This window comes from Urocitellus parryii, chromosome 12, assembly GCF_045843805.1.
Source record: "Urocitellus parryii isolate mUroPar1 chromosome 12, mUroPar1.hap1, whole genome shotgun sequence".
Taxonomy (NCBI): Eukaryota; Metazoa; Chordata; class Mammalia; order Rodentia; family Sciuridae; genus Urocitellus; species Urocitellus parryii.
Genome location: NC_135542.1, coordinates 21599225 through 21616653, shown reverse-complemented (window position 1 = coordinate 21616653; position 17429 = coordinate 21599225). Strand labels below are relative to the sequence as shown.

At 48.0% G+C, this 17429-nt stretch overlaps 1 protein-coding gene across 1 annotated transcript in view; it reads left to right on the top strand.

Moving 5' to 3' along the window:
- LOC144249603 (acyl-coenzyme A oxidase-like protein) overlaps positions 1 to 17429 on the top strand; it is a 296617-nt gene that overhangs the window by 169974 nt on the left and 109214 nt on the right. Inside the window, exon 12 of the mRNA XM_077791725.1 lies at positions 10605 to 10758. Coding sequence (XP_077647851.1) covers positions 10605 to 10758 — 154 coding nt within the window. The remainder of the gene's footprint in view (positions 1 to 10604; positions 10759 to 17429) is intronic.

The window sequence follows — 17429 nt, the reverse complement described above, 5'->3', positions numbered from 1 at the left end:
ATATTTTAATTGTTGGCCCAGGATTTACAAGATACATCTTTAATGAATCAGAGGCCATCTTCAAAAAATAGACGAATTCTCCTGTTGAGTAGGGCCCTTAAACAATGTATTCCCAAATCTCCTCCCATCCTTCATGCCATTGTTACCCCAGAACACATTGTTCCCCTTGGATACCCTACAAACTCTCAGTATGCTGCTGTTCTTTTTCTTTTCGATAATGGTGTCTTAAAAGCAATTAAAAATAAGGGAAATTTTATTTTATTTCTTTCTTATTCCACTTCCAACACTGTTACTTCCTTTGCATAGACAAAGGTTCTAACTGATATCTGGTTTGCCTTTTGACATTTCTGTTAGCTTCTAGCACGGAAAGGTCAACTGCCGTGAATCCCTCCACTTACATTTTTTGAGACGTCTGTTTCTCCCTTCCCTCCATCCCTCCATCCCTCCATTCTTTCCTCTCCTCTTCCTCTTTCTTTCCGTCATTGAAGGACATGGCCAATGACACAGAATTCTGGGCTGACTCTCTTTCCTTGAGCACTTTAAAGCCTCCACTCTTCTCCTCCTTGATTCCTTGGTCCCTATGAGAACAGCCATCTTTCTTCCAGCTGCTTCCTTGGATGTAAATTTTTTTTCCCACTCAAGCTGCTTTTAAGATTTTTCTTTCTTTTTTTTTTATTTTTAAAGCTTGCTTATGATGGTGTAGGTGTGGGTTTTTGTGTCTATAATGTTTGGTGTTTGTTGAGCACTTGGAATTGAAGAGTTGAAATTTTCATAAAATTTAGACATTTTTTCTCCATTATTTCATTAAGATTTTTCTCCCCATTTCTTTCTTTTCTTTCTTTTGGGGATGTGAGCATGCAAATGCTAAACTGACTCGCACTGCCCCACAGCTTACTGGAATTATGTTCTTGTTTTTCTGTCTCTCTTTTTAAAATCTCTCTCTATGCGTTAATTTGGACAATGTTCATGTCTCTCTCCTTGGGTTCTCTGTTCCTTCCTTATGCAATGTCCAATCTACTAAAACGTGTTCGTCACCCTTTGGAATGCAGTTCTCCAAGCCTTCCTGAAGTCTTCGCTGTGTGACAACTCCATAGGAAAATGATTTTACTTCATGCATTTTTTAGTAATATTATCATTGGAGAAAAATACCTCTGGTATCCTTCTGTGTCAGAAACCTGTGACATTTCTTCTGACCTCATCCACTCCACCTGAAGTTGTAATTAACTTTGGACAAGGCCTGCCTCCTCCTCTGTACCCCTTTGACCTCACCCTCCCAGCTCTGCTTCATCTGAGCCCGAGTTGACACATAGGTGTTTGTGGGGTTTTTTGTTTTGTTGTTTTGGTTTTTCATTTTAGCAGTTCTCATAGATCTTATTCAATTCATATTGAATCCATCTGATGTGCTTTCCACAAAATAAAGACTCTTGTCACTCTCTCCCATTGGTTCTCATTCATCTGGGGTGGCCTCAGGAGTTGGGAGTGGGCATGTTTAAGTCCCGCTGCTATGATTCTCCTAAACAGCCAGAGCTGAAAGCCACCGGGTCGTTTTAAGGAGTTGCCTCACGTGACCTGCAAATTTTACAAACAGAAAAGAAGTGCACTACTGAATTGTGATGAAAGTATAAGATGAATCCAAACAAACCTGAATTTTGAAATCAGAGAAATTTTTACATCCATAGAAAACAAAATTCCTTAGTTTTTGCCCAGTACAATTTGACACTATTAAGAAGAGGAAATAGCTCTTCACTTCTCAGTTGAATATCTACAAACCTGTGACAGTTGTTCCTAGATCCCATTACAATGGGTCCCCTACACACGCCACATTTATAAATTCATTTGTATACCTTCATCTTTATGCATAACTGAAGTATCAACTGCATATATCAACATGTTTTCTTTTTCTGCATCTGTTTTTAAATTTTTTAGCTAGATTTAAGCTTAATATTTCTTGATTTTATAAGAGCTACATTATTATTGTTATGAAATGAAAGTTTCTCTTGATTTTAGGGAGATGCCCTCTCTCCACAATACCAAAATCAGACTGATAGAGCGAGAACACATTTGTAGCTTTAGGTTTCAAGGAGAGAAAATAGAAGGAACTAATAGAAACTGATACAGATACCCCGGGGCCCTTGATGTGTTGTGCGTAGGCCACCCTGTTGAACAGGACATCAAGCCAATTGCTCCTGGACCTTCCTGGGTTCCATCTTATGGTTTGGATGTGAGATGTCCCCCAAAAGCTCACATGTAAGACAATGCAAGAAGGTTTGGAGGAGAAATGATTGGATCGTATCCTTAACCTCATCAGCGAGCAAATCCCTGATGGGATTAACTGAGTGGTAGCTGGAGGTGCGTGGGGTGTGGCTGGAGGAGGTGGGCACTGGAGGCGTGGCTTTGGATCTGGTGAGCGAGTCTCTCTCTGCCTCTGATCATCATGTGAGCAGCTTCCCTCTGCCACCTCGTCTGCCATGATGTCCAGCCTCTCCTTGAGCCCCAAGGGATGGAGCCAGACTTCTATGGATGAGACCTCTGAAACTGAGTCCCTAAACAAACCTTTCCTGCTTCACAATCGTTGTGATCGGGTCCTTTAGTCACAGCAGTGAAAAAGCTGACTAAAACACGTCTCCTTTCACCCCCTGCTCTCTGGCGAGCTTGGGGTTCCCTTGGTGACTCCTTTCCCTCCATCCCCGCATCGCAGCAGGGGTTCACTGCACGGAACATCTGGTCACAGGCCCCCAGGAAGGACGGCCCAGACCTAAGTGGAGGAGGAAGGATGAGGGAAAGGATGTCTGTGTGTTAAATCAAAGTGAAGTTTATGCTGATTACCCTGAGCCCATGGTGCCAGTGTGGCAATGAATCAAGGGCGCCACGTTGTGCCTTGTGAGTGCGTGGAACTATTGTATCAATCCAAATAATAATAATATGACCACAAAAGTCCAGGGATAAGCTGGCTCTTTCTGCTACATAGGCTTTCTTGTTTTTTCTAGTTTACTGCCCCTACTGCCCCTCTTCCAGTTGTGAGGAAGGAGCTTAATCAAATTAGTTGTAACATGACAAAAAAAATGTGCCAAATTCCTCTCCTCCTGCACACGCCTTTTCTTTCTCTTTCTCCACAAAGGTTAGCTGGCCCTGGTGCCATCTCCTTCTTGGCCGTCCGTGGATGCATGCCTCCAGTCAGTTGGCTTCAGATCTCAGTGTCTGGGAAACTTGAGGCTGACCAGTGAGAGGGTCCTTTGGTGTTTTGAGCCCTACTGAAGCACGGGTACTTCAGATCTTTGACAGCATAAATCTGCAGTTAGGAAACAGACCTCCAGCCAGGTTGGCGGCGGGCCCTGCTTCATCTCCCGTCTCCTGTGACAATGACAGGAGTGGTCCCACTCCACAGTGGAAAGGCAGGTGACAGAGTGAGGTGGGATGGCTTCCATCAATGCACATGTGATGATGCATGTCCAGCTGCTGTGTGGTGCACTGCTGGTTGGTTACTGGGTAAAATCTAGACACCCAATTCAATTTCAATTGCAGATAACTAATGCAGCATGTTTTAGTCTAGGCACAGTATGTTTACACTAAAATGTTTCCCTTGTTCACCTGAGAATCCAATTCCCTGGCATCCTCTGCTGCTGTGTGGGGCCTGGCAGTTCACTTCCTAAGCCCTGCACATGCCCTGGGTGGGGGCCGGAGCTGGGAGGCCTGGCTGGGTTAAGTCCCTCCCTGCAGGCTGCTTATCTGCTCCCATCTGCTGGCCCTCAGTGAGAATCTCCAACACTCTCTTGTCTTCAATCAAAGAGGATGGAAACTGCATTAGTCCCCTTTTTATTATTATAATGAAATACCGGAGTCAGTTTACTTTACAAAGAAAAAGGTTTCATTGAACTCACAGTTGGAAGGCTGGAAGTTCAAATGGCACATTGCAGGTTCCTGCCAGGGCCCATGGCTATGTCACACCATGGCAGGAATGCCCGGGCATCTCTGTGTCCATGTGGCCTTTCCCTGCCCTCACAAAGCCACCAGGAGTCAATCATGGGGGCTCCACCCTAATGCCTAATCTCACCTACTCATTTCCCAAATGTCTACCTCTGAACACCACTTGCCGCTGAAGTTTCTAAATTTCATTAACATAAGATTTGGGGGGATAAAACCCCTGCATGATTTTTGGGGGTGGGGGTGCATATTCAAGCGATGGCAGGACCTGATGTCTTTTGGAGCCTGCTGGCCTGGGGAGAGGAGCCCCCTTGGTGCCCAGCGCTGGGCAAGGCCTGCTGGGTGAGGGGAGGTCAGCTCTGCAGGGAGCCCTGCAGCACTCCCCTGCCAGCCTCCTCAAGCTGCTGCACCTCTCCCCCCATCAGATCACCTGTGTAGCAGGTGCCTCTGCAGACCTGGAGGTTTGGGCAGCCACTGCAAGGTCACAGCCCCAGCTGGGTGACAGGGAAGCCAGCTAGGACTCCTGTTTTCTGCCTTTGGTGTGGGTGTCTGTGCTTGGGTCAGCTTCTCAAGCTCCCTTCATGGGGCCTTTGATAACCAGGGACTGCTCCTCACTGCTGAGCCCTGGCTGTGCCCTGCCAGCCTCCTGCCCTAGTGCCTTGGCAGCAGACACTGCCACGTGGGTCTCACTGGGCATGAGGCCATCTGTATTCTACCAACTGTGGCCTGAGCAGTCACCTTCCTCGAGCTTGTCTTTCTGGGTCACCTCCTCAAGATGGATGGCACATTTCCCACCCCTGGTCCTTTTCTTGGCCTCCAGGACCTGACACATGCACCTCTCAGCTCAGCACCACCTGCTGTGCACGTGATTGCAGCCTCCCGGGAGCCCCGCCACCTCAGCAGCCGGTTCCACTCCTTCATGGTCCCCCCAGACTGCTCATCCCTTGGCTCTCTGAATCCTTCCAGGCCACGGATCCTGAGAGGGGCCTCATGGAGGAGATAGAAGTGAAGTCACTGAGGGACAGGAGTGGCCGGGCTGTCCTGGTCGACGTCCCAGCCCTGGCACTCACAGCCGCGCGGGCAACCACTGAAATTCTCTGGATGTGAAGTCGCTCGTGAGAAACGGAGTGAAGATATCAGTACCTACTTCTGGGTGTTGGGGGGCTGCAGAGTTAACACACGAACGTGCTTAGGACAGGGCCTGGCACAGCCTCAGATATTCCAGGCGATGCAGAGCAGAGCCTCTGGGACTCTGCGCTTGAGGCCTCAACCTTGATCCCTGGGAAAGTGACTAACATTCTGTGTCTCATTTCCCCGTCTCTAAAATGGGAAGAATAACACCAGGTTATTAGAAAGATGAAATCTGATATTTGGAGTTGATATTTGGACATGCTCAGAATAGGGTACACCATGCTCAATAAATATGAATTGTTCTTATGGCCATTGGCTGCTGATTTCCACCACAGGCTCTGTGCTGGGTTCTTGAGCTGATATTTTTCCTGCCTGTGCCCTTGCTGGGGGACCGTCCCCTGGCCCCCAGCACTCACCTCATGTTAGGAGCCACAGCAAAAATATTGATACAGGCACCTTTGGGTTTAGTGACTGCCAGCCAGCAATTCACATTCATATGGTAATTGGACTCATGCTGTTCACCTGGGCCCGTTTCAGGACTCAGGTTACTCATGTCACTCTTGTAATGGGAGAGTTCCCATTGGTTGGGAAAGGATGGTAGGAGGGTGTTCCGGGGGAAGTGGAGGCCCCCCGGCTCAGGTAGAACACACGTGGTGGACCCACTTGTTAGGGGACGCACACGGCCTCTCACAAAATAAAACTTTGTCTCAGTTTGACTGGCTTGTGTTTTTGTGCCCAACCGGATTGCAAGATTGCAAGCCCGCGTGCACTGACAGCCCAGCAGGGAAGCGCTCAGCAGGGGTGCGGCAGGCAGTGCTTGGCGATAGCAGCGGCAGGAACGGGGCTCAGCCAGCTCGCTCGGCCCGGGCCGAGAAGCCTGCGGCAACCTCACACCCTTGCTCCACCTGGTAACTCAGCCATCCTCTGAGACACAGCTCAGGGTGTCACTGCTCCGAAGCCAGCTTCTCTCCTAGGGGAAGGCCCAGATAAGCTCCTTGGGTCAGCAACCTGGGCCCCTCTTACTGTCCCACTACTACTCTTGGTTTTAGGTGGAGACCTCTGGTCCTCAATTTGGCATGTTCACATCTAGCAGGGCCTAGCTCTCTGTACACATTGTTTCAAGAAAAGCAGTGAGACAACCTTGCAATGACATCACACTTGGCCACCGCGCTGGTTGGAGTTTTGCACGTTGACTCTTCTTTCCTGTTGTAAAGGAGTCTGGAAGTAGCTGGCCAGGAAATTTGCTACAGAAATGAAATTCCTAGTTTAGAAAATGATTAACAACTTTTTAAAACATTGATTTTGTAGTGCATCAGTCCAAAAGATTATTTTAGGTCTGCCTTTTATTTATTCCTGGCCACATGGGCAGCTTAGGCAGTCCAGGCTGGGTTCCAGGCCAGGAGGGCCACAGCGCCATCTGTACCTCTGAGGTTCAGCTGGATTTAGTCATCCCCTAGGCATTCTTCCTACCCAATACCTGTAAGGATAACATTAACATAGTAGCTGACACATATTCAAGTGTTTGCCACGTAATAGGCCCTGTGCTACCATTTTATATGTAGTAACTCATTAATGTCTCAAGGCAACTCAACCAGCAGAGATTTCTCTCTGTTTCATTGTTTTGTGTTTTTTTTGGGGGGGAGGAAGTTTACTGGGGATTAGGGGTGTTTAACCACTGAACCACATCCCCAGTCTTTTTTATTTTGAATTTTTAGAATTCTTGGGGCATACTGAGGATTATACTCAGACACACTTGGCCACTGGGCCACATCCCCAGCCTTTTTAAAAATCTTATTTAGAGACAGGGTCTCACTGAGTTGCTTAGCACCTGCCTTTTTGCTGAGGCTGGTTTTGAACTCATGATCCTCCTGCCTCAGCCTCTCAGGCCACTGGGATTATAGACATGTGCTACCATGCCTGGCTCTCTGTTTTTAATTGATGTTTTTACAGTACCTAGATAGATGTGTGCCTTGCACAAAGTGAGGCATTTGTTAAATTGATAGGTGGAATGACACTCCTCAGTCTGCAGAAACCTCACCCATGCTCTGTCCTCATAGGTAAATGGAATCAGGGTAGCTGAGCACCTTAGACACCCTTCATCCCCCTATGCTGCCAGGACCACACTGCACTGTTAAGAATGCAATTCCCATGCATCACTGCCAAGAAATCGTATCTGATCTTTTTATGCAAAATAACTTGTAAATTAAATCCAACCCTCTTGTTGACTTTGTGGCTTCTGAGTGACTGCCTTCCTCCTGTACCCTTGTGTGGTGGGGGATCTGCACTTATTTTCTCTTCACCTGTTGTTTGAGTGGATGTTGATGAGGACCACAACCAAGTTAAGATGGCGCCTGGCATTTTGCCAGAGGGAGTAGTTTGTGAAGTAATGCCAGCGAGCCATTAAGTGTGGAGATTCCTTAATGACTGATTGCTGTATCTAGTTTATGTTAATTAAGTTGAACTGTGTATAATTATTAAGATGATGAGGATTCCTTATTGGTTGACTGCTATATCTAGTTTATGTTAATTAAGTTAAGATATGTATAATTAGTTGGGTATATATGCTTCTCTGTCCCGTAATAAAGCGGCTCCCGCTACTACTGTATCAACCTTCACATGTTGCTTGTCACCCCCTGGTTATTTTGCCTAGCCAGACTGCGGCAGATGTAACTTCTAAACAGGTACCTGGCATGTCTAAAGATCTCACCTATTCAATAGACGGGCTTACCAAAGAGGAGTAAACTTGCCACAGGGATCCTTATTTCCTAATTTACCTTCTGGACCAGTCTGAGCCTCCTATTGCAGATTTCTTCAGACACTCCTCCTGGACTCTGACACCCTGTCTGTCTGGCAGAGGACTTCTGTAGCAGGACATTTTCCTGGCAGATTAAGTCAAGTTACAGCCCAAGACAAGAGTAGTGATAGCATAGCATAGATTAAACTGCATGAACTTGATTGAGGCCACTGACAGGCATGTTGTTTAGAATGAAAAGATCATGTTATTTATTTTATTTTATATTTATATGTGGTGCTGAGAATCCAACCCAGTGCCTCACACAGCTAGGCAAGTGCTCTACCACTGAGCTACAGCTCTACCCCCAAAGAGCACGTTATTTAGGACAAGAGGGCACACTGGGTTAAAATCCTCTCTCTGCCCTAATACATGTTAAGTATATAACCTAGGTTGTATTTAGGCTTTTCCCTTGTATGTAAAATGGTGTTGTGATTTCCTATTTCATAGGACTGTTGTAAGGACCAAGCTAAATGACAATGCATAAGCCCTTTCTTAGTTGCTTAATGCATTAAATGTTTTTTATTTATTTACTCATTTATTTCATACATGACATTAGTGGAATGCATTACATTCATAATTATCCATTCACAGCACAATTTTTCATAGCTGTGTATATAAAGTATGTTCACGACAAATTATGCCAATATACATGAGCTCTCTTATTGATTTTTTTTGCATCACAATTCTTAATGCACCTTTATACCACAACTTATCATATCTCTATTTGTATATAAGGTATGTTGACACCAAATTCACATCTTCATACATGTATTTTGTATAATGATGACCGTCTCCTTCCACCATCCATGCTATTCCCCTTCTTTCTCCCTTTCCCTCCCACTTTTCATCCAAGTGCTGGTTAACAGAATCCAACCCTCTTGTTGACTTCATGACTTTAGAGAGAGTCTGTCTGTCTTCATCATGCACCCGGAAATGCATCTTGTCAGTTTGCTCTAGTTTGATTTCTGTGTTCTGTGGTTGGAGCACAGAAGCCTTTGCTTTTTGCTGTAGGACTTGGCTCCATGTAGTATCTTTTGCTATGTAGGTTTCATTTGGAGAAACAGGATGTTCAGACCCTAGAAAATTTTGGATGGATGAAGGTCAATACTTTGAGCCCAAATTGACTTCTGTCTTTAAGGAAATAAAAAGGCAAGCCACAGATGGGAGAAAATGTTTGCAATACATACATCCACCAATGGACTGCTAGCCAGAACATACAAAGAGGACAGTCAATTAAAAATAGAATGAGCCGGGTGCAGTGGCACATGCCTGTCTCCCAGTGGCTCCAGAGGCTGAGACAGGAGGATGGCGAGTTCAGAGCCAACCTCAGCAAAAGCAAGGCCCTAAACAACTCAGTGAGACCCTGTCTGTACATAAAATACAAAATAGGGCTGGGGATGGGGCTCAGTGGTCGAGTGCCCCTGAGTTTAATCCCTGGTACAAAAAAAAAAAAAAAAGAAAAAAGAAAAAGGATGAGCAAGCCAATAGGAATTAAGCAGACAGGAAAGGAAGATAAATGAATGATCAGGCACAGACACAGGAGAAGATGGTCATGATCATTAATCATCAGGGAAATGCAACTTCAAAACCAAGGCAATACAATTTTGTACTGCTAGAAGGACTAACACTAAAAAGACGCAAAGCCAACCATTGTCAGGGATGGGAGCAACTGGGAAGGAAAAATCACACAACTGATATGAACAATGGTGTGGCAGTTTCTTCAAAAGTTAAAATGCAGCTGCCATATGACCTGCCTATTGCACTTCTACATGTTTACTCCAGAGAAATGGCAGGAGGCTGAAGCAGGAGGATCCCAAGTTCAAAGCCAGCCTCAGCCACTTAGCAAGGCCCTAAGCAACTTTGCCCTCCACACACAAAGTGTCACGAGTTGTTCATGATTCTCATGTTTTAATTCTGCTTCTGCTGGGAGTTCTGAAATGGACTGTGTGCTGGCCAGAATGATGGCCCCAAACATGTCCGCATCTGAAGCCCTACAACCTGTGAATATGGCACCTCACAGGGGAAAACAGACTTGGAGATACAACTGAATTGGGGACCTTGATGGGTTATAGAGGTGGGTCCCCTGTAGTCACAGGGCTCCTTGTACATGGGAGGAGGCTAAGAAGGAGTGACAAGGCTTCTGGGGGTTCCTCACCTCTTCACCTAGTGGGAGTGAGGCACTATGGGAGGGCAGGTGGGTGTAGTGACCTCGAAGATAGAAGGAGGAGGAAAGTCACAGAAGGTGGCCACCAGGAGCTAAGGTAGGTAACGAAGGGATTCTGCCCAGAGCTTTCAGAAGGAAGGCAGCCCTTAAAGTAAGTGCCAGGGAGTGGGACAGCTTGGTCATGTGGCGATTCCATTCCTATTCTTTTGAGGAACCTCCTTACTGCTCTCCAAAGTGGTTGTACCAATGTGTGCACTGTGTGGCGGGCAGGAGAGAGTGACCTGGAGTGCGACCATGTGCTGTAGACTCAAAGAAGAAGAGAAGCAGCATCGCGCTGGGACAGGGGCCCCTGTGAAGGAGCCTGTGACTGGCCTGGCGGGAAAGCAGCTGGGCAGGGCGTGAAGGAGACATTTTCCAAGGGAGAATGGTGTGTGGGAGACTCCTGGCTGCAGCTTTGCTGTGGTACAAGGGTACCTCTGAAGGGCATGGGAAGCCTTGGGTGGTGACCCTAGCGTTCTGATGTCCCTGAACGCACCCCTTCCCATGGCTGGCGGTACCAGGACGTCCATCACACCTCTCTGCTCTATCTGGCAGGTACGCGGGGGCCCTTCTGGATGAGGACATTTTCCAAGGGAAGGAGCTGGTCAGCAGCCGCGCGCTGCAGGCCCTGATGGCGGGGCTGAAGGCCTACAGCACCTGGGAGAACGTCAGCTGCTTGCAGGACTGCCGCGAGAGCACGGGAGGCATGGTGAGCGCACAGTCCCAGGGGCCCCAGGAGTGCGCGTGCGCAGGGCAGCCCTGGGCTGGGCAGAGTTGGCTCTGAGCCCCCTGGAATACTCACTCTGGATACTTACCTGCGCGTGTCCCCCTCATGCGATGCTGCCAGGACTGATGCAAACCCATCTATAAAGTGCTTGGCCCCCGTGCCTGGCCAACGAAGTCCATGCTACATGCCAATCAACTTGGTGGTGGTCAACAGGCCAAGGAGCGTTCAGATGACCAAAGCCGTGCTCCTGCCTTTCAGTCCTTTGCTGAGAAATAGGAAATGACCCCAAGGGTTTTTGCCCTAGAAGGAGGCAGAAGGCAGAGAATTTTGACACTGCCCCGTGTGTCCCCAGCCCCAGGCTTCAGACTGGATCCTGCAATGAGGGGTGAAAAAGCCCAGCGTGAATCTCTGGGAATGGACAGGGCTCCAAGAACAGCTAGGATGGGTGCCTTGTCTTGCACAATTCAGAGCAGAGGAACCCACAAGGCCCAGGACCTGCCATTGTGGAGCCCAGAGCTGGTGGGAAAGTGGACCCAAAGTGACTCTGTATGCACTGGACTGCAGGCTTGGGGTTGGGGACCTGTGACTGGAGGCCAGCAGGACTGCAGGCATCAGCTTGGCAGGACTGAGGCTCCGCCCAGATGGCAAGCCCATATCAGTCACCCCGGGGAGACTGAACCTGGCTGGATGCAGAAGCCCCTCCCAGAGGGGGAGGGACGGAGGGAGGTCCCTGCTGGGCTTTCCTCTGAGCTTGGTGCTGAGCATGGTTGAACATGGCCCAGACACAAGCTCCAGATGACAAAAGAGGAGGAGAGTTTTAGCCTCAGTAGAGGAGAGGTCAAGGGCAGCTGTGGAATGTGAAGGGGAAGGAAGGGTTTCTGGAAAGCTCCACACCCTGCTCAGTGCATCAGAGTTGGGCCTACGAGGGGCAGGGCTCTGTGGGAGCCCGAGGGCTTCTCTCCGGGGACAATGGTGTTGGCTCATCTGAATGGCGGCAGGGCCGTTTCTCAGAACATGGCCAAGTGAAGACGCGCCCCTGCCTTGTTCCCGTGGGATGTCCCATGGGAGTTCATGTGGCAAAGAAGGAGGATGTAGGATAAAGTGGCCCTTGGCACTGAGGTGCAGCTGGCCCGGAGGCAGCCAGGACAAGGGCTGCCAGACCTCCCTTAGTGACGGGTGTCCACCTGCAGTCTGGGAGCCGGCCGTCCCTTCAAACATAGGCTGGCAGCAGATGGGGACAGAACCCAGGGGTTCTGGGGTAGAATGAGCTTATGTTGGCAGGAGGGAGGTGAGACCTGAAGTGACCCTCAGGCAGGGGCAGTCCTCAAGGGGAGGGTCAGGACACTGTGGGGCAGGAAGCAGGTCCCTCAACAGGGTGTGACTGGTGCCTCCTGTAATCTTCTGGTTGTCTAGTCCTGCTCCCTGGGTCCTCCTGTCTGCTATGGAATGCGGTTTGTCCCCACCCAAACTCATGGGGCTTGATCCCCGTTATAATGGTGTTGAGGTGATGGGGACAATAAGAGGCACTAGAGGTCATGAGGGATCTACCCTCGTGTGCATAGATTCATGGTTTTTGTTTTGTTTTTAGTTGTAGTTGGATACAACACCTTTATTTCACTTATTTATTTTTACGTGGTGCTGAGGATCGAACCCAGGGCCTTGCACATGCCAGACGAGGGCTCTACCAGTGAGCCCCAGCCCCAGCCCCAGATTCCTGGGTTTTAAGAGCCCTGTTAGTTCTCGGAGACTGGACGTGCAGTCGGCTGTTGCCTCACTGTAACCAACATGCCTGACATGAACAGCTTACAGGAGGGAGAGTTTATTTTGGCTCCTGGTTTGAGAGGTTCATGGTCAGCCAGCTCCACAGCTCTGGGCTGGAGGGGAGGCAGGACACCATGGCAGAAGGGCGTGGAGGAGGAAGGCAGCTCTGGACATGGCAACCAGGAGCCCCAGAGCTCTGCTCACCAGGGACAAAATGCAAACCTGAAAGGCACAGCCCCACGACTCCCTCCAGCTGCATCCTACCAACCTACAGTTACCCCCAGTTATCCGTATCAGTAGATTGGCCCACTGATGAGGTTTCCCCTCTCGTAATTTGATCAGTTCACCTCTAAACACTCTTGCATTGTCTCACACGTGAGCTTTGGGGGGACATCTTATCTAAATCTAACACTGGAACAGGTCTTGCAGGACTGGATTGGTTACTGCAAGAGCATTTGTTATAAAGCAAATTTGGTTTCCTCAGCTCCCTGCAATACTTCCTCTCTTACCATGTGACACTTTTCCACCTGTGGTACTCAGTCATCTTGTGCACACTTATGCTATGGCATAAGTGTCATGTTGAACATAGACAGAAGGCCCTCACCAGAGGTGCAACAGATGAAGCCACTAGCTTTCAGATTTTCAACCTCCCAAACTGTGATCTAAATAAACCTCTTTTCCTTATAAAATTCCCAAATTTTGTTATTTTATGATAGCAACAGAAAATGGTTCAAGAATTTGCTGCATCAACTCACAGTACTCAGAAAAAATGCATTTGCCTGTTTATTATAAAGGATTTGACAAAGGATACAGATGAGGAGGTACATAAGATGATGTCTGGATGGCTCCTGGACACAGAAGTTTCTGTCCCTGTGGCTTTGGGGGTGCACCAGCCTCCCACTATGTGGATGAGTTCCATGGCCTGGAAACTCTCTGAACCACAATTTTAGTGGTTCTTATGGAGGTCTGACCACATAGGCATGATTAATTATTCAAAATCTCTAGCCCTGTCCCCTTCCTAGAGGATGGGAGGGAGGGAAGAGAGTTCCAAGCTTCTCATCCTGGCTTGGTCTTTCTGGTGACCAGACCCACCCCAAAGCTGTCCAGGAGCCCAGTAGAAGTTGCCTCCTTTGGACAAAAGGTGCTTTTAATACTCAGGAATTCTCCAGGGGATTTAGGAGCTCTTAGGTCTTTCCAGGGTTAAAGACAAAATATTAAAACCAAAGGTGCTCCTCAGCCCTGTCACTCAGGAAATCCCAAGGGACTTAGGAGTCATGGCAGAAACTGGAGAAGAAGAACCAATGTGTATTTATTGTGCTAAATTAGGCGCTCTGTGCCAGGACCAGGGCTGGGGACCAGATGTACCTTCCTTGTGACACATAGGCATGGACACCTGCACACAGGAGGGGTGTGGCCCATCAAGGGACACCGGGATAGGCACAAGCTAAGCCCAGGAGAGGTGCAGGGGAGGCCAGGGCTGAGGACCCTGGAGAGGGAACGGACAATGTCTGCACAGTCGCCTGTGACAGGTGCTCGGGGGACCTGGACCCAGGGCCACGGCAGCAGCTGATGGTGTCCATTGAGATGAAGCCAGCAGCAGCAGCCAGGCCCACGGCAGGTGCCAACCATCTCAGCTGTGCTCATCGCGCCCTTTCCTAACGAGGAAACCGCGGCTGAATTGAGGGCAGCCAGGGCAGGGACCTCGTCCTTGGTCGCCACAGCCTCGGGCTCACTGCAGTGGGGAGGCTTCAGCCCACTGAGGACTGAGTGGCAGATGGCCAGGTGCAGGGACGGAATGACGGAGTGAATGAATACCCAGGTAGCCAGACCCCTCAGCCCTGGAACTCGGCATCCGTCCACAGACCTGTCCATCTGCTCTTCTCTTATTTTATTATTATTATTCTTCATCCTGAACCTTGTGTGGCCAGGACTTCATTGTTACTTTTTAGAGAGAAGGAACACACGTGGTGCCCATCGGCCCTTCATCTCCAGAGCCAGGGTGCCCACCTTGACAGCTCTTGGCTGGGAACAATTTTTGTTTGTTTGTTTATTTTATTGTTTCTTCTGAGTTATTCATGACAGTAGAATCCACTCTGATAAAATTATACAAGCATGGAATATATCTTATTCTAATTAGGACCCCATTGTTGGGGTTGGGCATGGTGATGGGGTTCACTGAGGTATTTTCATATGTGTACATAGGAAAATTATTAGATATATTTATTCTTGAGCTGGGGATATAGCTGAGTTGGTAGGGTGCTTGCCTCACATGCACAAGGCCCTGGATTCGATCCCCAGAACCACAAAAAAAAAAAAAAGGAAACCCATTCAAATGTATTTATTCTACTGTCTTTTCTATTCCTACCCGTCTTCCCTTTCTTTCATTCCCCTTTGTCTAATCTGCTGATCTTCTCTTCTTCCTCCCCCTTATTGTGAATCAGCAACTGCATATCAGAGAGAACATTTGGCCTTTGGTTTGGGGAGACTGGCTTATTTCACTTAGCACGATATTCTCCAGTTCTGGCAAATGCCATGATTTCATTCTTCTTTATGGCTGAGTAATATTCCATTGTGTGTATATAACACTTTTTCTTTATCCATTCATCTGTTGAAAGGCATCTAGGTTGGTTCTGTATCTCGGCTATTGTGAATTGAGCTGCTATGGACATTGATGTGGCTGTGTCACTGTAGTGGGGACAAATTTTTATGTCCTGTGTCTAGTGTAGGAGCTGGGCTTGAGGAAGAGGAGGGAATGGGAAACTGTTGTACAATTTACCTCAATCTGAGTGCATCTGGCACCTACGTTTTGCCTCTACTCTCACCATTCAGCCCTGTGCAGTCCTGCCTCTCCCACCTGCTGACTTTAATGTTTGTTGCTGCTGTCCAACGTGAACACCACAGGGAAGGGCAGCTTCTATCCTGAATAAAGCATATTTTAAAATCACAGTTATTATATTATTTTTTATAAAAAGAATATACTAGGTGTGATGGTGCTCACCTGTAATCTCAATGACTCAGGAGGCTGAGGCAGGAGGACCACAAGTTTGAGGCCAGCATCAGCAATATAGTGAGTCCTTAAACAACTTAGAGAGACCCTGTCTTAAGATTAAAAAAAAAAAATAGGGCTGAGGACATGGCTCAGTGGTTAAGCACCCCAGGGTTCAATCTCTGGTACCAAAAACAAACAAACAAAAAACCCAAAATACCCATTGTAGAAATTTTTTTAAACATAGAAAAGCACAAGGAGGAGAGCAGAGATATCCCTCAGAAGCAACAGACTGTTCCTCACACCATGTTCTTTCCATGCACTGCACATGTGTGTTTTTAAATTTTCATGATCTCTCCTTTCCATCTCAGAGTTGATGAGGATGATCCTTCAGGTGAAGTTTTAAGGATGGTACCACTTATCACGTGGATGTACCATAATTCATTCAACCAGTCCCTCAGGTTATGCCCCAGTTTTATTGTTATGGTAAATGACGCCATAGAACATATTCTAGTATCTAACATTTTGCTTGTTTGCAAACCTCTGTTTTCTTGGATTCAAGTATTTAAAGGGCATTGGCATTGTAAACAAAGGGGATGCCATGTCTACTCCTGACAGCAGTCAAACAGAGAATGCTCAAGTTTCTGGGCCAGTGCATTTCAGATTCTTTGACCATGACCAGATGCATAGGCACACTTTTCATTCCAACCCAGGCCTCACCAGCATACATACATGAAATTGGACAAAGAAGCTTTGTGGACAGCACTGGCTTCACTATTGTGAGGGGCTCTTAGGTTTTCAGTGGGTGTCGTTTTAAGAAAAGCCAGTCCTGGTGCATTAAATCAATTCTGTGACCACTGGTGTGTCACGGCCCGCTGTTTGCACAACATCCCTGGGACTCACTTATCCAACAGCAGTGGGCTGGCTGCATGTGTCTGCGGTGGCCACCAGAAGCCCGAGTGTCAGGGGAGTACATTTTCTGGGCCAGGCTTTGGGGTGGCTTCTCCAGGGCCAGAGTCTCTGTAATCTAATTCTCACTGGAATGTTCCCAGTTTGGCCCTTTGGTACTTAGGATTCTGCATCTGGAAATGGGAAGGAGATAAAGCCTTTAATCGGCTCCTCAGCACCAGTACACACAAAGTGGCCCTCTCTCCCTCCTGCGTGGCCTCCCTTGGACCTGGGGTGTGGATGGGCGCCCAGCCCTCCTAGCTGGGTCTAGGTGAGTTCATGGTCCCTGTGCGGTTGCTCTTGAACTACTCTGCGGAAACCTCTGGATTCTCAGGTTGTTCCCTCCACAGACTGATGTTCCCATAATGCTCAGTGGCTGATTTGAATGCCATTATTGCTCTGTGTCAGGGGTCATGACAGAGTCTCAGGCTGGCTGTTTCTATAGGACTTTTGGCAGTTCTTACTTTCTTTGGGCGTCAGGCTGAATGTTTTGAAAGTAATGTTTTTATGCTTAAAGAACTATCTTAGCAGTGAAGTGGGACTTTGCAATTCAATCATATTTTAATCTTTTTTACTCCTTTTTCTCTCTCTCTCTGCCTGGGATAAAGGAGGTTTCATACAAAAAGAAAAATTTCTAGACGCTGATCATTAAGTGAGCCGCATGGCTGGAGTTTTCGTGGTCCTTGTTCCCACAAGCACATCACAGCACTGATGACTGCTGGTTAGGGTCACTGTGGAGGATGACCAGTTCTCCGTCTGTGTGGGACAGGGTGCTAGGCACATGTTCTGTGTCCTGAAGGCCAGGGAGTCTGAGGGGGGCATGGTGCCCTATGCATGGAATTGGGAGGCCCTGAGGTTCCAGCCGCACTGGCCTTGGGGGACTTCTGACCAAGTTGGAGTAACACTCAGCAGGTATGCCCTCCTGACCCAGATACCAAAACCAGGTCAACAGACACGC